Genomic DNA, 23,285 nt, shown 5'->3' with positions numbered 1-23,285 from the left:
AAGAGGCAGATACACAGGAAAAATTTTAATGAGGGATTCTAGAGGCCAAAATAAGACGAAGATCAAGGATACTAATTTGTTGATTCAGGCTTCGTTAAAAAGATATAGAAACATTATCGGCCACAAGGTATATTTTCGGTAAAGAATTTTTTTCTCGGAAGCACGTAGGATTTTGAGGGTATATGTATTCCCCAAAAATGATTGTAATAGACCCCCGCAACAAAAAATATTTTTTTAGAACAATTTGAAATTTTCATTTTTCGAAGTAGAATATTTCTGGTCAGACATTATATTTTCAGTAATGAATTTTTTTATGGAAACTGAGTAGGATTTCGGGGGTGTGTCTATCGACCAAAAATGATTGTAATTGACCCCCGCAACCGAAAATATTTTTTTACAACGATTTCAAATTTTTTTTTTCGAAGTAGGATATTCCTGGTTGGACATTATATTTTCAGTAATGAATTTTTGTCTCGAAACTGAGTAGGATTTTGGGGGTGTGTCTTTTGACCAAAAATGATTGTAATTGACCCCTGCAACTGAAAATATTTTTTTTTAACAATTTGAAATTTTCATTTTTCGAAGTAGAATATTCCTGGTCAGACATTATATTTTCAGTATTGAATTTTTTTCTTGAAACTGAGTAGGAATTCGAGGGTGTGTCTATCGACCAATAATTATTGTAATTGACCCCCGTGACCAAAAATAATTTTTCCGTGAATGATTTAAAATTTTTTAATTTAATTTTTTAAGCCTCAATCAAAAAATTAGTATCTTTGATTTTCGTCTTATTTTGTCCCCTAGAATCTCCCATTAAAATTTTTCCTAGAGGTGGAACACCCTGTATTATTAAAAATCTTGTCACCTATTCTCCCACGGACGATACAATTATTTATTTTATTGCGAGTGTTTTATACTAAAATTCACGTAAAGTGCACGAGGCGCGACACTTGTTAACATCTGGCAGTAAACTTGTTATCATTCCGGGGCGTTCTTATCGCACGGCCATGGTTATACTTCTCTCGTATACATTTTACAACGTTCCATTAACGGCACAGTGGGCGGTTAAAGCGCTGTCCTTCCATTTTTTTCACCGTCCGGCTGTCCTTGTTTTTCCCGTTTCCGTTTCGTGGTTCTCGAGAGAAATCTCATTTCCACGCCCGGCGACGTAACCGACCCGCATTTTCACCTTTAACGAGCGCCGCGAAGAATAACGTAATGCGCTAAATTAACAATTAAGACCTAAACGGCTGGTAATTAAGCGACGGCGCTGGATTCTGCGAGAACGGCTAAGCCGAGAAAACGAATCTGCAAGATGCAGTGGACCATAAGACGCCCGGCGAAGGTAAAGAAGGGATCAAGGGAAAAGGGGGAGCGAGGAGGAGGGAAAAAGACGAATAGAAAAAAGATTACGGGTTGGGGTCTGTTGTAAGATCGGAAGCGGAACGAAACAAAAAATCCGGATGTTTCTACCGGCAGTCGGATGGTGTAAGACGATTCTACTTAATCTATGCGAGTACATTGCTAAGCTGTCTACCAGGAACTCGCGTTCTGAAAAAGTGACCAATACGGAGGCAAAAATGAGATTAAAAATATTTGCACAGGATCCAACTCGCGCCTGGGTATTATTAAAATATTTGAGAAAACAATTGAGATGATGTATTATTTTATTTGGTGTGTTTGCTCCAACGATTATTTAACTTTAGATTATAAATTGCTTTTTTATTAGGATAACGTGGTCTTTACACAGAGGTGGAAATCATCTCGCGAGCAGAAGGGGGTAGGCGAAATTTTTATGTGTAAAAATAAAATAAAAATTCGCAATAAAATGCTTCGCCCGATGCGCGGCATCGTTTTCTAGAAAATCGATTTTGAAAATTCGTCCACCGTGTATTTGCTCGGCTACGATACGGTTGGTCAAACGAAACTTCAGACCAGACATACCAAACTCATTTTGGCTCCGAGGAACTGTTTACACTTGGCTACCCTATCACGGGCCGCGGATGTGTTTATTATTTTACAACTGTAAAAAGTATTTCGTAAGTCCTGCACAACGTATAGGATTTAAAAGAAGACGATGCTTTTCGCGGGAATAAATAGAAAGATGCGTGCCATACTTCTTCAAACTGAAGAAAACGATAGAAGACGGTACTTTGAGTAAATAAATTTAATATCATATAAAATTGATAAAATTTCTTCTGAGAAATCGATATGGAGCAATATAAAAATTACTATCCATCCAGAAATTGTTTCATCGATACAATTAGTCCGAATACTCTTGTGAACTTCGATGGAAGAATACGAGAGAACACAATATATCCTCTGCAGCATGTTTGTGCAGAAGGTATGCAAAGTATTGGAAATCACTTAAGAATCCTCATTGATCTTCTCACGTCCCTGCTGCTTGTAAACATCCAAAAACATATTGAGTGGAAAAATTGGAACTTAGGTGTAACGCAACATTAGTTTCCAGGACCATAAACACTTCAACTATCCACAGTAATTCTTTCTATCGCGTAACTCCCAAACTATTCGGATAGTTTAATGGACACTCGAGTGCAAAGAAGCTTGTTACGAGTGATTGTAAAAAATTAACCTGGAAAAAGAAAATCGATACTATTTCAATACTCGAACAGTATTAAAATTATTCTCACAGATTAAAAATTTGACAAGCAACGGAATCACGGTTGACGTTCAAGTAGCATGAACGATAGATGGCCAAAAGCAACAAAGCACGAACGCAGAATTAAGTTTCATTCCCTAATGAAAATGCCATATTCTTTTTCATCATCACGCGAGTATCACCGATGTATAATAAACGAGATTTGCCAAACGAAGCCAGCCCAAACATGACTTTATTCAGGTTACTTTTAATCATGCGCGAAATAAATCACTTCTACATTCCGCGAGTACGTGCGTCTATGAATAAGGTCGTGTTTGGATTAATTTTCATAGTTGCACGAAAATACGTCGCGAAAAGAATATCACGCGACAAAATATCGCATGTAAAAATATCACGCGACATAATATCGCGCGTAACGATATCATGTGACAGAGTATTGCCAAAAATCATCGGGAAAAGTTTTATTTTGGCACAAAGGTTGATTATTAATTATTATTTTATTTCGTGTACAGCTCTACTTTCACAAACACACGCTCTCAAATACCCACTGTTTATATTTGTAAATATTTGTACTTTTGATAGCAAAAAGTTAGGTGAAAAGGGAATATTTTTCATTCTTTTGTGCGACATACCACGTCAGATGGTGAAATATGCACTCAAACACTCATGCATATACTGCTTATTTAATACTTGTATACTACAATCAAGTTTGCAGTACTTTTCAAAGTATTTGTACTGAGATTTGATAGAAAAACATTAGCTGAAAGGGGAATATTTTTCATTCTTTCGTGCGACATTCCTCGTCAAACACTCTCAAACATTCCTGCATACAATGTTTATTTAATACTTGTATGCTACAATCAAGTTTGCAGTACTTTTCAAAGTATTTGTACTGAAATTTGATAGAAAAAGGTTGCCTGAAAAGGGAACATTTTTCATTCTTTCGTGCGACATTCCTCGTCAAACACTCTCAAACATTCCTGCATAACAATGTTTATTTAATACTTGTATGCTACAATCAAGTTTGCAGTACTTTTCGACATATTTGCACTGAAATTTGATAGAAAAAGAGCTGACATACCGCGTCAAACGGCGTCAAACGGCGTCAAACGTCTTCAAACGCGTTCCGAGGAATCGCCCGAGCGAACGGCCGGAATAATAGCTGCGCGACTGTACGAAAACGAGCGTAATTGAACGGTCGCGGTCCCCAATAACCGAACCGAATGGTACAGTATCCCGTTTTGCCGGCGTCAATCAATACGCGGAACGTAACATTCCACTTGGCATGCTGAAACGTTCCGTTGCTTACGCTAGATATAACTTCTCGGAACGATATTGATTTCTTGGCTCGATACACGGCTGGTTTTTCAAACCACGTTCGGAAGCCGATTTCGGGACGGAAGAAGCGGTAAGACGGGCCTGCAGTTAGAGGTTTAATTTCACATCTCATAAAACCGCTGAACGGTGGCCCGGGCCCGGGCGAACGATCCGCCATTATATCAAAGTGAAACTCCATCGTTGAAAAACGAGCATCGGCTTCTCGTTACTGTTGCGCACGGATAGCTTTTCATGCATCCTTCCCCCCCTTCCCCCTCTTTCCGCATGTCAAGGAGAAAGCTTATAAGCGGGTAACGTTTCACTAGGAGCCCCCGCGTTGCGGACCGACCAGAAGTTTCTCCATCGATACATTCGACATATGCGCCTACGTTGCAAATATATTTCGGGGCTTGATGCTTTCCGGTCGCCGTTACACCTCCTCCCACCCATCCTCCTCCTCTTCCACCCTTCTGGAGACGTCGTTACGTCGCCGAAACTTCGATACGCCACGCGAAATCTCGCGCACGACGATCGATCCAAGTTCAAGCGCAAATGGCTAATTTTCCACCCTACCCTTCGACCCCTACGGTGTTTAACCCTTTCGTTCAGCCGCCACGCTCGGGACAAATTGAACAAATTGGCGACCAAGTACCAGAACTCTCGATACGAAACGAGATTGCTAGACTTCTTGAAAGAATATGGACGAAATTATTTGTTCAATTTTAATGCTACTGCCCACGATATTACAATTAAAATATATAAAGGGAACCACGTGATTTGAATAACTTAATTTTCTCTGTTACTAGTGGTTAAAAATATTTTCTAAAATAAGAAATGAAGGATATTGTCTAGTGTAACTCCGTTTAGTTTTAATTTTTTGCTAATTGTTTTTAATGCCACTAGCCACGATATTACAATTAAAATATATAGCCTGACCCACCTAACTTGATTAGCTTAATTTTTTTTTTTAAATATTTTCCAAAATAAGAAATATATACTGTCTAGTATAACATGGTCTGGTTTTAATTTTTTGCCCATTTTTGGTCGATAACATTCAAAATAACGTGTGAAATTTTCACAAGAATTATTTTCCTTTCGTATAAATGGAAAAATATGCATTCATTATTTTGCTTCTTCATCACCGAGAAAATCTTGAAAAATTGGGTATACTCGTCCCAAACCATGTCATGCTAGACGAAAAACATTTCTATGAAAAATCAAGCCGATCGAGTTACGGTGGTTTGAAACTAATAATTTTTCGCCATAGGTGAAACGATACTCTTTTTCGAGGAGTAAAAATTTCCGCGAGGGCCATGAATGAAACGCTCCGGGGGGTAGAAAATTCCCAGAATGTTAATACAATTACCAATGCGAGTGTATTTACGCAGCGCGGAACGGAGTGCAACGGGAAAGTTATTGCACGTTTCCCTTTATCTTGTGCGAAAGAGTTGATTTTTCGAGAGTGACTGTTGTATTTCTCGCGCGTTACGCGAAACAATTTTACGTAGAAGGGGGGAGGGAAGAGAATAATAGGGGCTTGACCCCACAAATATCTGAGAGTGTGAGTAGAAAATGTTCGCGGCGCGGAATAGGATTGTTATTTTAAAATGTACAACCACCGTGGCGCGATTAAACAGAGAGACTGTCCGGAACTAAGTGCAATAATTCAGTGGCTGGCGAAACTTCAATAATTAATAGCCCTTTGTACGTCCACGCTTTTCGATCCGGTCGAAATAAGAAAAAAAGGATCCTTTCGCGTTTAATGAAAATCACGTACGTGAATAAAAATAGTTTTCGTTTGGTACTCGATTTCTAAAATTTCTGAAAGAAAAGTCGTTTTCTTTTTCTTTTTTTTTTTAAATAATTTATTATATTTTTCTTCGGGGCACCGTACTTCCGTATCTGGCTTCGTATTTACACCGACGCAGCGGATCGACGAAAAAATCTACTAGCCATAAAAGTTGCTGATTTTATCTAAATTCGAACGCGCACGAAAGCTCCGGTTATGCACGCTGCCATACTCGTCTCGGCCGAGGAATCGTTTCCTCTTTATTAACCGTACGACCTGTAGAATTTTCACCTTCTCTCGTCTTTAATAGAACTTTCAATCATGGTTTAACTTGCGGATTAAAATTTTTACGAGTTCCCTCGAAACACGTCTACGAAGAACCAATTCATATTAATTCTCTTTACTACCCCCGTGCGCCGGTGAACATTTTCTGTTCTTTATTGTACTTTGGGAAACGTTCTTTTAGTATCGCAATTCGTTCCACTGAACCGTACATGGAATATTAATATTACATTTTTTAAAGAGAAACAATTCCACAGTTTTCTCTATCAAAGAGAATTTAAAACGCCAAAATATGATAACGGAAATGTTGTGTGACAACGATTGTCAGATCTTTTCAAATACTTGATTTCGTTTCGAGCTACTTGTTTGCTCTGGTACCTCGCAACTTTAACGTTAAGAGTGTTAGTATTGAACGATAGCGCAATTGACAAACGTACACCACTAGAATTGCTTGCACTATGCAGGCGAGCCACTCCTTTGATCCATTTACACTGACTAGAATTCCTAAACGTGTTTCGAATTTACGTGTTCCACAAATTGAACATGAATTTCGGCGATGCGAACATGGATTCAAGTGAAATAAAATTTAGAGTCTGTTTACAAAATTATTTGAAGAAACACTCAGTCAAATGAAAAGCAATAAAAGAAGTAAAACAATTCTGATCGAATAAAAACCACTCGAACGATCTTAAAATAAATTTATGAAAACAACATATAATTTTGCATTTGTTTGTGATACAAACGAACATGAATTCAAATAAAATAAAATTTTAAATTTCTTTATAAAATTATTTCAAGAAACACTCAGTCAAATGAAAAGCAATACAAGAAGTTCACAATTCTGATCGAATAAAAACTACTCGAACGATCTTAAAATAAATTTATGAAAACAATATATAATTTTGCATTTGTTCGCCCTGCAGTCTGTCAAACAAAAGCAGAAATACAATATCCCAGACAACAATAATGGTCGAAATGTGTTTAAACGTGAACTCCACCAATTTAAAACGATTAAACGGAAAAGTGAAATTAGTTTTTCGCGAGCGTAGGAACATTTAAAATGTGAAACGCGAGATCTTTCGTGGCTCGTTTTAAATTGAACCGTAACTTTTTATGTTTCGAGTGTCCTCAGCATTGAATACATAACCCTTAACGAAATAAAGCGAGTACTATAGAATATTATCTTTTGAAAACGTACGAAACTGAAAATACGATTAACAATTTTCATTATGCACTCCTAAAGCGCCGAGCACTTTTTAGTTTAGCCGCCGAGGAACGTATCTACGCGTGTTTTTAAAGCGCGACGCGGAGGAATGGAATATTGTTAGACCGCATTATAACGTATGCGCGATAACAACTCTTTTCGAGCCGATAATTGTGTAAATTAAAAGCGTCGGCTTTGTCGCGTCAGCGTATTACCGTGAAAGCTCTCATTTAGAAACTAAGTAGGTCGACGATCGCATATTGAAAAAGTTTGTTGACATTTCGTTTCCCGACGTCGGCCAATAACGGCACAAAACGCTACGAGATTCTTTTTTCTGCCTCCGTATTAACGATATCAACGGACAACAAACGATCCACTTCGATGGGAAATCAGTTTTCTTCCAAAAATCGAGGTTTCAGGGTACAGCAGAGCGACGAGTAACTCGAACACGCGACATATTGAAATTAGCATAACTCATTCGTCGAGTATCTGGACTCATCTCTGCTGGTACGCAGTCTGACTGGCGCGCATTAAAGTAAAAAGATTGATGGCGCGTCCCCGATACATATACGTTCTTGCGAAACGTAGATGCAAAATCTTTCGTGACTCGCTAATGTTTTGCGGCGGTTCTTGTTCTGGCACAAATGTTGATAGATCGTTCCGTTGACCAATGAGGAGATGAAGCTCGTGTGTCGCTTGGAAAAAGAACGATCGTTGCGCGATCGCGAGGCACGGAAGGAAAAGGGCGAGGAAAAAAGAAAGGAAATTTGCTATTCCGTGCTTCTCGGAACACGGTCGGTTTTTATGAAATTTCCCAAACTGCCGTAACGTTTCCATCCCCTTTTCCCGAAACGATGAAACGACGAGCTCGGAGGCGTGATACGTTTCGGAGGAATCATCGATGCAATTCTTACGTTTCATGCCCCCTTTCGAAAGATGAAAGTACTTTTTCTTTTTATGTACTCGTAGCCGGAATAAAACCCGAAAATATGAAAAAAGTTTTAGTGGAGTTTCGTCGAGAGTAAGAATTCGGTTTAAGAACTGGCTTAATAATTTATCTCGTTCCGGGGGGGAGGGGGGGGGGGTGTGTCGAGAATCAATTACGTAGCCCGGAAACGAATCCAATAAAGGTAATTGCGCGTTCCTGGCGGTTCTACCCGAAAAAATTGAGACCGTCGAGGGTTTAAACGCGGAGGCAAAATCATTCACGACTTCCTGATACCTTATATCGGTGGTTTCGCGGGCGGAAACAGGTTGATAGATAGTTTCGTTGACCGACAACGAAGCGAAACTCGTTCAGTCGTCCGCGAGAAGAATGAACGGTGCACCATCACGGGAGACAGTGGCAAAGAGGAAGGATAAAGAAAAGAAGGAAGCGGCGAGGTTAGCGGAAAGACGGGTAGTTGGGTACCTTCCTATTATTCACGCGCAAGATAGGTGAAACGAGAGTGGTGGAACCTGGGGGGAGGGGAGGGGGGAGTGGAGGGGCTGATCTAGCTCGATCTCGAAGAGGCCGGGGTGAGGCCAGACTTAGGAAGGTGGGTTAGGGGTTCGTGGTGAATTCTTATAAATCAAAACAGACACGCTATCCCGTCTCATAGAGTGTTTCCACCCTTTCCTGCGCCCCGGCACCTACGCCTTCTTAGTTCCTCGCCTCGCGTTAGCTGCTGAACAAAGGAAAGATGCCGGGGATGAGCTACTTTCCAAAAAATCTAACTCGAAACCACGCCAGAAACGATTATACAAGCGAGCTTCCGTCACGGTGTTTAGAATTTTTTTAGTTCGATGAATACATCGTCCATTATCGAAATATTATCTCATATCATGTGTGTTTTGAGACAAAATTATTTTAATTTAATTTACTATAGAAAATTCATTCAAAATTGAATATTTTCACAATATTTAATCAAAAATAAATTTCCACGAATTGTTATATAGGATACAAATATACCCAATTCATCCAAAGTCTTTTTAGTTCGACGAATACATCGTCCATTGTCGAAATAATACCTCAAGTGTGTTTTGAGAAACAATTATTTTAATTTAATTTACTATAGAAAATTCATTCAAAATTGAATATTTTCACAATATTTAATCAAAAATAAATTTCCACGAATTATTATATAGGATCCAAATATACCCAATTCATCCAAAGTCTTTTTAGTTCGACGAATACATCGTCCATCGTCGAAATAATACCTCAAGTGTGTTTTGAGAAACAATTATTTTAATTTAATTTACTATAGAAAATTGATTCAAAATTGAAAACTTTCACAATATTTAATCAAAAATAAATTTTTACGAATCATTACAATTCATCCAAAGTCATTGTTCCAAATAATAATAATAATAATCTTATAATAACTGATGAATAAGCAATTAAAATATACCTCTGCTCAGAACATCTCAATTTCAGAGAGTGAAAAGGTTCTTTAACTTTTTCACTATTATTATGGGTGAATTTTCATCCACATAATTGTAATATTATTGTTTATGTTGTAATATTGAAAATAAAATGAAAAGTACATTCTCTTTAAAAATTTCTCTCTGATAAACTTTCACCCATAATCCTCATTAAGGATGAAAAAAAATTGTTATTAAGAACAATATTTACAAATAACTTCGCGAACATTTTTTGTATTTGTTTTACTCTCGGATGCAAGCAGAATATACTTCTATCTCGCGTAGCAGAAGTTCCCGGACTTATGTTTACATGAATTTTTCATCCCCTAGGAGAAGTAGATTACTCTACCAAAGTAGAACCACCTATTTCGGAGTTGCATTTGTCATACGTGATAACTTTTTTATGAACCTGATACAGAATACTACGCCGGTATAAAAACGTAGCACAATGTAACCCATAACTATAGCTGGTTATTGCCATATGTAAATAGTAGAGTGCACGAGCATTGAATGTTTAATCTTATAGACATTGCTTCGAAAGTTGGTTGTAAACCAACCAGTGTTCTGAATAAGTCGGTGATTGTTGTTAAAACGGACGTTCCTATAATCCTACGTTCTCAAAGATAAAGCTATTATCGTAGAGAAATGCAAAACTGAAACAGATATAACCCTTACTTGACGTTCTATGATAATTTTACCTTGAACGTAGTATTTCCTTTCGGAGTCGTGAAGCTTTGGTTTTTGATAAACAATTTTACAAATTTGTTACTAATAAATAGAGAATTTAGAAATTCTATAAAGCAACAATTCAATTATTAACCTTGTACTGGAATCCGAAATAATAGAATTCATATTCGGGTCTTAATAGATCCAAGGGTTAATTTCCTCCAGTATCTTAATAAAATATTGATTTTTCTGTTTATTAGTAACAGTATCACTATTTGATCGAACAATTTCAAACAAAAATGCAGTTTGGTGCATTCAAAGTACTCCGAGAGAAGCAAAAAATTAGTTCGGTCGGTTTAACGCGTCGAGGAATGTACAGTTTCGGTAAAAAAAATGTCAGCGCGTGTTCCCCGAGCACTTCATTCAATATTCTCGTTCGCTGCACAATAAAAATAAAATCAGCAACTTCTGTACGAGGGCGTAAACTCGTATCGTGGCCCAAGGGGGATCAACTTCACGAAAGATATTACTTCCACATCTTACACACGATCTTCCTTGATCAAACATGAAAGCCAGCTACAGGCACTACATCAACCCCTGTCATAACACGAAACGCAACCTATCCTTTACTTCAAATTAGCGCACCTATCGCTTCTTTCTTGCCACGTGTTCCTTGGTAATCGTTCCACGGTACAATGGCGACGATCCTGGCCGTTATTCAACAACAATTTTTTAACATCTTTCGCAACACGGCTCGAGAATCGAGGACCCCCCCCGTAAAACAAAACGTTTTGGTTTCCAAATGCAAACACCAAAGTTTGATGTTTATTGAGCTGTCACAGGTTTGCTGGCGGAATTTTCTGATTCAGATTTCGAATACATTTTATTTGTCCTGTGACACCAACGTTTCCATTTTATATTTTAGTTCTTTTACGTTTTACATTTAGTTTTAGATCACAATACGTTTCTTATCTTTATCTAACGCACAGCTCTTTTGGCACAGTTTGAAACTTACATATACTGCTGTAATGTTAATGCCGAGACGGTGCTTCATGTTTGTACAATGAAAAAACGGACCATTTTTTACCTTTTTGGCGTTTTTTGTTTCGACTCCTGAAGGGGAGTCAGAGGGTCAGGGGGTCAAGGGGTAATACATAAGGGCTCACAGAGTCACAACAGTGCTTCTTACACTCAAATATGCTCAAACGTGGTAGTTTAGAATAAGGCTATTATTGATTTTTGATCCCCCATATCTCGGAAACTGTTCAATTTACAAGCTCGGGGCCCATTGGAACTTTTCATCAAGACATCATGAACTACATCAAATCAAAATTTCAGCTAATTTAACCGGGTGCCATTTTCCATAAGGTCCTCTTTCTTCGCAAAATCATAATTTTTAAGCTTTGCATGTTGTTAAACAGGACCATGAAAGTAATACTAATGCTACTATCTCTGGAAGTATCACTTTCAACAAAAAAAAAGTGTTCCAAAGGGTACACATTAAAGGCAGACTCAATAAATTCTCATTACTAGACTGCGGATATTTATGCATTTATGGGAAATTTAGATTGTCAAAAAAGTATAGAATGCATTTAATATGCAAAAATATAACAAAAACTTAAGTAAGATAAGAATTATTGTATTTAGGGGTTGAATGAACCCTCTACGAAGCTCTTATTTTATTAATTTCATTAATAAATATATGAATTTGCATAAAAATCCGCAGTCTACTCATTACCTATCAAATCACTTGAATCGATACAAGTTGACATAAAACTATGATTCAACAAGTTCGTGATTAGGTTTTCTCGTTAATTTTTATGATTCCTTGTACATTGAACTATCAACTAATATTCGTTGCTTTGAAAAATGCCATTTTGCTTCGTTTTGTTCGCGTTTCGGACGTTCTTGCACACCGTGGGACGCGTTGTGAGGGGGGAGGTGTACGTAGGTTTCGAAGCGTAGGAAAATAGAAAGATGCGAATAGAACTTACGGGGGTTCTGGACGTGCGGAGACAGAGGGTTGGTTCGCGTGACAGCTAGTGGAGGAGGCATCTTGGCGTGCAAGGCAGCCAGGCACGAGTTCGCCACGTCGTAGATGAGATAGGCGCTGTAGTATCGGCCCGCGTTGCCCATTTTCAATTTATTCTTGCCCGGCGCCGCCGCCATTTTCGCCATCCGAAATATATTTACACGTGCCTGGCCTAGCACGTTCGCTTAGTCCAACGATCGCTATTTTTTCCCCCGTTCTGGACGACGATCGACGCTGGGTTATACCAATTGGCCAGCGGCTGAATCACAGAACCGGCCAGCCATAGTAATCCCACTTTTCGGTGTAAATCCAATTCATTACTTCGCACAACACCAAACACTGTTCATCTTCTGACGCGTCAGGCGAGAAAATACAAACGAAGTCGACGAACCAGATCGAACTAAACAAAGAATAAGAATGGTGCTCTTGTCGAACGAAGAGTATCAAAGATTTTCTGAACAGATAGCTTTCGTTTTTCTCCAAAAAGGACCCGATGCAAATAATGTTTTCCATAAATCAAACATTCTGGAAGAAACGTCCACGTAAAATTTGAAGCGTGCATTTGTAATCAGAGTTTGAGATAATTGTTTGGTGGTCATCAACTTTAGGAGAATTCGATCAAGTATGAAATTCACCAGCAAGCAGAAGTAGTCTTCGATCAAAACTTTTGGAACCACAAAAATCGAAGACACTGAAAAATGATGCATTTCTGTCATCCATCTTAGCTACCGAAACTTTGGCGGGAAAACATTAATGTCAATTGTCCTAAAAGGGGCTGATTGAACGATGGTGCGTGTCTCCTCTTTCCTTCCAGTTGAAAAAAAAAATATCTTGTCGTTACAACGATTATAATGATACTGTTATTTTGTAAATAAATTAATACATTACCAGCACTTTCACGATTTTTTGGAAATTGGGCTGTGATCATAATTTCTATAAATATTGATATTTGTACTACCAATGACGTAAAATGGTTAAATCGATTTATGATAAACGTGATATTCGGGGCAAACAAAGCAGAAGAAAACTGCAATAACCAATTTATGTGAAAGAATTTGTTGATAAATAAAGCCCTTTTCGCGATACAATTAAAAACGCTATTAACGTGTAAATATAATATTGATCGAGCAGTGTAAAATTGATATAAACATATATTAAAAGAATTCGACTTACTTTAAAATTTACGTAAACAACGTATACACAAAATTATGTTTACGCGAATATAAATTCAAATATTATTTAAAATTACAATACTCGGCCAATTTGGCACGGCAACGTAACCTCGTTTGTAACGTAATTTAAGTCGAAATAATAAGAAGATAAGAAAATAGATAGAGAAACCGTACCAAACTGGGAAAAAGAAAAAAACTAATTTATATTTACCAGCAAGAGCAACGTTACGTACGAAATTTAATTTCGTTATAAATTCCTAGTTTCTCCCAAACGTGACGAGGAACAAAATTTCCAAGGCTGGACTAATTCGGGTCGAACATTGAGTTGTAATGCGACGCGGTGAAAGGGACCTTGGAATAGTTAAAATAACAGAAATTGGAGTATTCGTCGCAGAATAAAGATGGCTACGCACTCGAGAGACGGATCACTTACATCATCATCAATTCCCAGCCCTTCTACGCGTCCCATGTTTCCTACATGGACGCCACGTGCAATTAGGGAGGCCCATTCGAAGACACGGGACACGTAACGCACGGCAGTGTCATAAATGTGCACGCAGCCGAGACGTTACGAGTTATGGTCACTGTTCCGTTACAAGACCGAACTTTAAGCCGCGCCTGGACCCCACTTTTTTAACAACTCCAGGCTCATCAACAAACTCGTTCCCGTTTCGCGTGTACGGACCCCCTGGGAACACGGAATTTCGAGGTTTGGGAACATTTCGGTATACAGGGTGAATCTGCGCGAAAAAATAAGTCGAAAATGCGGAGTGACAGATTTTTCTAGGAAACTTCTGTTTCGAGTAAATTAATGTTAAATGTTCGTGGAGCATGCGTGCACTTTCATACGATCTCACTTACGTCTACATTCGAAGGATATCACTGCGTTATTTCAAGAGATAAACATTACAATAACACTACTTTTTGATCAAGAAATTTTTTATAAATTCAAATGTTTGGTGAAAATCTCCTTTCTCGATATAATTGTATCCTACGTATTACATTTCTGGGTATTTTTCGTTTTTAAATGTTCGAATGCATTTTCGAGAGTCTGTTTCAAATACAATGACAAGCCATAGATTGCTACTATTGCTAAACTCAAACGCAACGAAGACTAATCCATGACACAGTCGAGTATTCGCGTACACGACGAACGATTAAATTGCAAATAATTTTTCAAACGTATACTATTTATATATTCATTTATTACAGAGTAGTAGAACATGATGATCGAAATAAGCATTACAAAGGTAGTTTTAACGCAAATCGAATAATCAACGTAAGGACAAAATATGAAAAAACTTTAAATAAAAGTTTTCGAAAATAAACCCAACAACAAACAACAGTCACTCCAAGTTTTCGACGAATATTTTCTCGACTCGGATTCAGCCCCGTTGGTGCCGCCATTTCGGTAACACCCTGTACAACGGGCATAACTAGCGTCTGCGCGCGTATTCCAATCGCCATAATTTATTCAGCGCCGTTCACAATTGCGCACGGGTCAGTGAAGCAGTTAGCTAACCGGCACGAAGTTCGGATCAATTTTTAAGTCGTCGAATCTCCGGCCGCATGTGTGCGCAGATTGGCCCCGAAAATTGCGCGTAACCCCGTTTCTGGCGCCGCGCATTAAATATTCGATTCTCGATCCGCGCGGCGCCGTGGACCCGGGAACGGGCAACGAAAAATCACGCGACTCAATTATCCGGACTCGGAACGAGTATGACGCGCGTCGGTGTTTCACGGTGACAAGATGCTGGCAGCGATTTCGATAGTGTTTCTCGGACGCGGGGCGAACGATATACGACGACGACCGGTCCGGATCGGTGGGTTGGCCAACCGAACGGAAACGGTGCGGTTCTGCGAACCGGAAGCCTGGACCGGAAGCGTCACGAGTCAACGGGCGCCTCTCTGATTGCATGCCGCAAACTCGGATAGATAAAAACGATCGCCCGGGTGCTTACATGGTCTCCATTTGATTACGTCGTCGCTGGGTTTATGCGTCGATGGTTTTAGAGATTTTATACTTTACGTAATTAAATAAAATCGTATGTAATTCTCATTAGTTCCGTTCGACAAAGTCATGTAGATACAGAAAATTCGATTTTAGAGCTTTTGTACTTTACACGATCGTTACCAATTTTGTTTAACGAAACTGTAAACGTGACAATTTTCAAACTGGTGAAGATAACTAAATAAAATACTACTTAATACTTATTAGTTTCATTCAACAAAATCATATAAATAAAGAAAATTTGGTTTTAGAGCTTTTGAACTTTACATGGCCCTCGCTAAATTATCCAACAAAACCATGGACACGATAATTTTCATATGGTTGATGATAATTATATAAAATCGTATGTAATTTTCATTATTTCCATCGAAAAAATATATAAATACAGAAAATTCGGTTTTAGAGTTTTTGTATTTTAAATAATCGTCATCGATTTGTTTAAGAAGATTGTGTACGCGACAATTTTTAAACGGATGAAGATAGTTAAATAAAATATTACTTAATTCTCATTAGTTCCATTCAACAAAATCATATAAATACAGAAAATTCAATTTTAGAGCTTTTGAACTTTACATGGCTCTCGCTAAATTAGCCAACAAAACCATGGACACGATAATTTTCATATGGTTGATGATAATTATATAAAATCGTAGGTAATTTTCATTATTTCCATCGAAAAAAATCTATAAATACAGAAAATTCGGTTTTAGGGTTTTTGTATTTTAAATAGTCGTTATCAATTTGTTTAAGAAGACTGTGTACGCGATAATTTTCAAACCGTCGATGATAATTATACAAAATCGAATGTAATTCCCATTATTTCCATAAAAAAAATGTCTAAATACAGAAAATTCGGTTTTAGAGCTCTTGTACTTTAAATAGTTGCCATCAATTTGTCTAACAAGACCGTGTACGCGATAATTTTCAATCGAATGAAGATAAATATATAAAATCTTACGTAATTCTCATTATTTTCATCGAAAAGAATTTATAAATATATCAAATTCGGTTTTACAGCGTTTGTGTTAACTTGTTACATATGAAATGACCGATTTTATATAGTAAATGTGTGAGATATCATTTCAAAGCTTATCATTTTATGAAGACTTTCATCTTTTTAAACATCTTATACTCTTCCCTCTTGAAAACACGTTTTCTAATCAAGAGTCCGTGAAGAACGCTTTTCAAAAATTTCTAAATTCTAGAAATCCAAATAATTACGGAAATGGAATCAGGAAATTTAATACACGTTATGAGAAATGTATAGAATGATAGTTACTTTCATCAATAAAGTTTAGTACTAACGAAACTTTCTTAAAATTTGTTTTAAAAATCGGACGTTTCATAAGGTAACAACCTAATACTTTGCATGATCCATCAAAGTGATCCATCTTATGCGATAATTTTCAAACGATTGAAGACAATTATATGAAATCGTATACAATTCTCATTATTTCTCAAAAATTTTTGACAAATAAAAAATTGCGTTCCTGACGAGAATCCCCTCTTAAATAGATGCTCAATTTATTATATTAATTGAGAAACATTTAATACGTGGTTATCTGAGATCGGAAAATCACGATTTCGAGATTTTAACACAATATTGACTTCGACGCGAGTTTTTATCTCGATGACATCGGCCCCGATCGCGTTTTCAATAATTGACAGTTTCATATCCGTTTACGCTTTGGACTGCGTGCCACCCAATACGTCCTCTATCCAATGTATTCCATGACGGTATCCAAATTATTGATCATTACCGACAGATATCATCATAGCGAGAAACAATGGACGTCACGGGGTCATGTTCGAACTATTGGCGCATATAATTATCACCGGAATCGATTACATGCCATTTCGAACCTTAAAAGGAACGCGCCAATGGAGCCACAGTGACTCAGAGCCGTCAGAAACGATACAAATTGTTTATCAAATCGTTAAATTACAGTAATTACGCGATTGTAAAATTCACGTAGACGTTACTAGTATTAGAAAAACAAAAATATTATACCTCTCTATCGATTTCGTAATCGCGCATTACTTGTCCATTAATATCAAAAAGAAAACAGCATTTGGTATAAAATAAATGGAATGAATTCGTAAGAAACAAGTTTCTTTTCATTTATGGTGAACAACTTTTAAAATTAATATTTCAATGAAAACAAAAATCGCATTTTAACGTAACCAATGTCTACAAATCTAGCGTTAACATTGTTTACCCATACACTGACACGATCATCAGTCGAAAATGACTGAACTTTCGAAAATAAAAAATATTGACAGAGATAGAAAAGATTGTGCAAAGTTACTTTCTACCGCAACTATAACTGACCTAAGAACCACGTCGCCAATTTGTATCGCGAACGATCGAATGTTCCACTGGTTCGTCGACTCTTATTTTAAATCTCGTTGTCACACATTGATCACACTAAGCTGACAAGGCACTGAGTATCGTATTAATTGCGTTCGCGTATCGTTCAGAAATAGTCGCGAAAGGTGGTAAAAATCGTCCGACGGGATTTCCGCCACGCCGTTACACGATTCTCGCGCGATTTAGGAGCATAATTGGAAGCGAGTCCGGAGAGCAATCGACCATCAACCTCGATAAAGGTGTACACGTGCAAGGTCGGTTCGTTAACACGGAACGCAGCAGGGTGCGAGGGATTAGCACTGAAATCGATTACCGACCGACACGAGCCGCGAAGGTTAAGCGGAAAGTGAGACGATATGGAACAACGCGTTGCGAAAGCGAAGACAGCGCCGCGAAATGTGACCGACGACCATATCGTAGGCATTGCTAAAGCGGCTGGAGTTGCACTGAAAAACACTCGACCACCTAGCTTAAAGAAGTGCCAACGTACACGCCCACGCGTCCCTCTGAAACGTCCAATAGTGGTACGAGTACCACGCACCAGGTGAACCAGTAACGTCAAACTTCGATAAACAATGTTCCTCAGCGTCTTTTCTACTGTCAGGGACAACATGATGAAAAGTAAAAAGAATAACAATTAGGAATATCATCAATGGATGCTCTGTAAATACTGAATTCGATCGGTTTGTTGAAAGAATTATTATATAAGAAAATTCATAGCAAATAATACGAGTATGAGTTGTCAAACTTCGACAAACAACAATGTTCCTCAGCATCTTTTCTACTGTCAGGGACAACATGATGAAAAGTAAAAAGAATAACAATTAGGAATATCATCAATGGATGCTCTGTAAATAGTGAATTCGATCGGTTTGTTGAAAGAATTATTATATAAGAAAATTCATTGCAAACAATATGAGTAGTATGAGTTGTTAAACTTCGACAAACAATGTTCCTCAGCATCTTTTCTACTGTCAGGGACAAAATGATGAAAAGTAAAAAGAATAACAATTAGGAATATCATCAATGGATGCTCTGTAAATAGTGAATTCGATCGGTTTGTTGAAAGAATTATTATATAAGAAAATTCATTGCAAACAATACGAGTAGTATGAGTTGTTAAACTTCGATAAACAATGTTCCTCAGCGTCTTTTCTACTGTCAGGGACAACATGATGAAAAGTAAAAAAATAACAATTAGGAATATCATCAATGGATGCTCTGTAAATAGTGAATTCGATCGGTTCGTTGAAAGAATTATTCTGTAAAAAAATTCATTGCAAACAATACGAGTAGTATGAGTTATTAAACTTCGACAAACAATGTTCCTCAGCATCTTTTCTACTGTCAGGGACAAAATGATGAAAAGTAAAAAGAATAACAATTAGGAATATCATCAATGGATGCTCTGTAAATAGTGAATTCGATCGGTTTGTTGAAAGAATTATTATATAAGAAAATTCATTGCAAACAATATGAGTAGTATGAGTTGTTAAACTTCGACAAACAATGTTCCTCAGCATCTTTTCTACTGTCAGGGACAAAATGATGAAAAGTAAAAAGAATAACAATTAGGAATATCATCAATGGATGCTCTGTAAATAGTGAATTCGATCGGTTCGTTGAAAGAATTATTCTGTAAAAAAATTCATTGCAAACAATACGAGTAGTATGAGTTATTAAACTTCGACAAACAATGTTCCTCAGCGTCTTTTCTACTGTCAGGGACAACATGATGAAAAGTAAAATAATAACAATTAGGAATATCATCAATGGATGCTCTGTAAATAGTGAATTCGATCGGTTCGTTGAAAGAATTATTCTGTAAAAAAATTCATTGCAAACAATACGAGTAGTATGAGTTATTAAACTTCGACAAACAATGTTCCTCAGCATCTTTTCTACTGTCAGGGACAAAATGATGAAAAGTAAAAAGAATAACAATTAGGAATATCATCAATGGATGCTCTGTAAATAGTGAATTCGATCGGTTTGTTGAAAGAATTATTATATAAGAAAATTCATTGCAAACAATATGAGTAGTATGAGTTGTTAAACTTCGACAAACAATGTTCCTCAGCATCTTTTCTACTGTCAGGGACAAAATGATGAAAAGTAAAAAGAATAACAATTAGGAATATCATCAATGGATGTTCTGTAAATAGTGAATTCGATCAGTTTGTTGAAAGAATTATTATGTAAGAAAATTCATTGCAAACAATACGAGTAGTATGAGTTGTTAAACTTCGATAAACAATGTTCCTCAGCGTCTTTTCTACTGTCAGGGACAACATGATGAAAAGTAAAAAAATAACAATTAGGAATATCATCAATGGATGCTCTGTAAATAGTGAATTCGATCGGTTCGTTGAAAGAATTATTATGTAAGAAAATTCATTGCAAACAATACGAGTAGTATGAGTTGTTAAACTTCGACAAACAATGTTCCTCAGCATCTTTTCTACTGTCAGGGACAAAATGATGAAAAGTAAAAAGAATAACAATTAGGAATATCATCAATGGATGTTCTGTAAATAGTGAATTCGATCAGTTTGTTGAAAGAATTATTATGTAAGAAAATTCATTGCAAACAATACGAGTAGTATGAGTTGTTAAACTTCGATAAAGAATGTTCCTCAGCATCTTTTCTACTGTCAGGGACAAAATGATGAAAAGTAAAAAGAATAACAATTAGGAATATCATCAATGGATGTTCTGTAAATAGTGAATTCGATCAGTTTGTTGAAAGAATTATTATGTAAGAAAATTCATTGCAAACAATACGAGTAGTATGAGTTGTTAAACTTCGATAAACAATGTTCCTTAGCGTCTTTTCTACTGTCAGGGACAACATGATGAAAAGTAAAAAAATAACAATTAGGAATATCATCAATGGATGCTCTGTAAATAGTGAATTCGATCGGTTCGTTGAAAGAATTATTATGTAAGAAAATTCATTGCAAACAACACGAGTAGTACGAGTTTTTTTTTTTATTTGATGGTTTTTTACGCCGCATCCACTACGAGGTTATTAGCGGCGTCGGTCGGGTGGTTTTATTTTTCCTTATATTTTGTCAATTAATTTTGTTCCTTTGTACCCAGTAGGTTGTGTAGCTTTTTGTTGGTGAGGTTTTCTTTAAGTTGTGATTCCAGCTTGTGTTTACGGCGAAGAGTATTGTATTTTGGGCAGCAAGGATTAGGTGGCCCGTTGTAATTGTTGTGTTACAGTGTTCGCATATTGAGATGGGTTCCTTTGATAGTAAGTATGTGTGTCGTATGAGTTGTCAAACTTCGACAAACAACAATGTTCCTCAGTGTCTTTTCTACTGTCAGGGACAACATGATGAATAGTAAAAAGAATAACAATTAGGAATATCATCAATGGACGTTCTCTCAATAGTGAATTCGATCGGTTCGTGAAAGAATTATTATGTAAGAAAATTCGTTGGAAACAATACGTATGAACTCGCTGTCTAGCTTGTAAGTGCTATATTCGTGGTTTAAGTGTTATTCGCATATTACGACACAGCCTGTAAACACAGGGTTATTATCCCCGGCTCGTAAGGCAAGAGTACACAAGACACTCTTTAAAAGAAGATGATGGTTCGGGGGTGGCTGGGAAAGGAGGAGAATAAATTTTTTATGCCCGTATAATGTAATACCGTAAAATCTCGAATATAATGCTCACGCTCGATTTAGCTAGCGAGCTTCCGGCAAAATGGAAATCCGTGTACAACACGAGCATCGCGACTTTTAATAATTTTGTCCCAAATTGAATGGAACGTTTCCTAACGAACCCCTCGCACTTAAATTTTTAACGAAGAACAAACGGGAATATCCAAATACCATCCTCTTTGCAGTAATGTCTCAAACAGAGGTTTGATTATGTTTGCTGCACACAGTCGTGCATTACAGTTCGTTTATCTAGAAGAATATTTAAATGTCACCATTTCTGTGGGAATACCTAAAACAGAGGTTTGATTATGTTTCCTGCACACATAATAAAAGCTTCAAACGTGCGTTTCTCGGAATATTATTTTTTGCAAAAACTAGTCGACTGATTGACTTCAAATTTTGAAGAAATCTTCAGTAAAAATCTTCAGAATTGCAAAAAACATTAATGTTTACTATTTTTATATATACATATATGTACATAAAATATCGAGGAGCGTTTGAAGTTTTTACTAAGCACAACTGTGTGTAGCAAACTTAATCAAATGTTTGTTTGAAACATTGTTGAAAAAGTGTGATATTTAGAATGTAAGGTTGATATAAGTTTGATAGACGTATATCTATACATAAAACATCGAAAAGCACGCGTTTGAAGTTTTTACTACGACTACGTGTAGCAAACTTAAACGTCTGTTTGCAACATTGTTGAAAAAGTGTGATATTTAGAATGTAAGGTTGTTAGAACTATATCTACACATAAAATATCGAAGAACATGTGTTTGTAGCACACTTAATCAAAACTCTGTTTGAAACATTGTTGAAAAAGTGTGATATTTAGAATATAAGGTTAATATAAGTATATCTGCACATAAAATATCGAAGAATACGCGTTTGTAGCACACTTAATCAAACCTCTGTTTGAAACATTGTTGAAAAAGTGTGATATTTAGAATATAAGGTTCATATAAGGTTGATAGAAGTATATCTATACATAAAATATCAAGAATCACGCGTTTGAAGTTTTTACTACGACTACGTGTATCAAAGTTAACCAAACCTCTGTTTGAAACATTGTTGAAAAAAAGTGTGATACTCAGAATATAAGGTCGATATAAAGACAATATTGAAATATTCCTCTCCGACAATAAATACATAACAATAGGCTGAACTCGAAGTGGAAATTTTGACCACACGAGGCGCTTTCTTCGAAAAAAAAATTTGTCTGAAAGTTGAAAGAACGGCATTTCGCGTTGAAAGGTGCCCTCGAAAGGAAGACGGTGCGTAGTTGAATTAGTTTGGGAAACGACGTGCAGTAGCGAGCATCGTCGTATCATATCGTCGTGCGATTTGCACACGGAGAAACCGGCTGGTTTGGTTACGTCGCGAGCGGGACGACGACAATGGATGCGCGACAGGAAGGCGGCCGTATCAAATGCTTAACAGTCGGCACAATGCCACGTACACAGGCGCGTGTGCAGCTGTGCTCGCGAACGTGAGCACGGCCAATGTGCGGCACACGTCGTCATTCCCATCGCGAAATATTTGACCACGTTACAACGCTAATATCGAGAGCGTGCCGAGAGTGAGAGTTGAATATTTAATTTGCAGCATTGTCGGAACCCGCTGGCGCTAGGCTACTTCTTCTCCTCCCCTCCACGCGTCCAATTAAACCCCCTAATCATGCAATTTACTTTAAAACAACTCGCATCGGGGACAGCGTCGGGGAAAATTTTAATTCGCGAA

At 37.2% G+C, this 23,285-nt stretch overlaps 1 protein-coding gene across 5 annotated transcripts in view; it reads right to left on the bottom strand.

Annotated features, from left to right (window-relative positions):
* The window catches only part of LOC122397512 (nucleolysin TIAR), a 231,998-nt gene that overhangs the window by 175,438 nt on the left and 33,275 nt on the right, over positions 1-23,285 (bottom strand). For 3 of the 5 annotated variants that reach the window (XM_043396712.1, XM_043396710.1, XM_043396707.1), the window contains exons 1-2: positions 17,832-17,851; positions 12,279-12,841 (exon numbers count right to left, since the gene is read on the bottom strand). The exons of 1 other annotated variant lie outside the window; for it this stretch is intronic. In XM_043396712.1, coding sequence (XP_043252647.1) covers positions 12,279-12,462 — 184 coding nt within the window. In that variant the 5' untranslated portion in view covers positions 12,463-12,841; positions 17,832-17,851. Of the gene's footprint in view, positions 1-12,278; positions 12,842-17,831; positions 18,298-23,285 lie in introns of those variants that run through there. One more of the 5 variants, XM_043396708.1, reaches the window with a different exon arrangement.

Source organism: Colletes gigas, unplaced genomic scaffold (genome assembly GCF_013123115.1).
Source record: "Colletes gigas isolate AHSC1104 unplaced genomic scaffold, ASM1312311v1 Colletes_gigas_Sc00009, whole genome shotgun sequence".
NCBI classification, from domain to species: Eukaryota; Metazoa; Arthropoda; class Insecta; order Hymenoptera; family Colletidae; genus Colletes; species Colletes gigas.
Note: the sequence above shows the minus strand (reverse complement) of the source record. Positions and strands in the feature narration are given on the sequence as shown.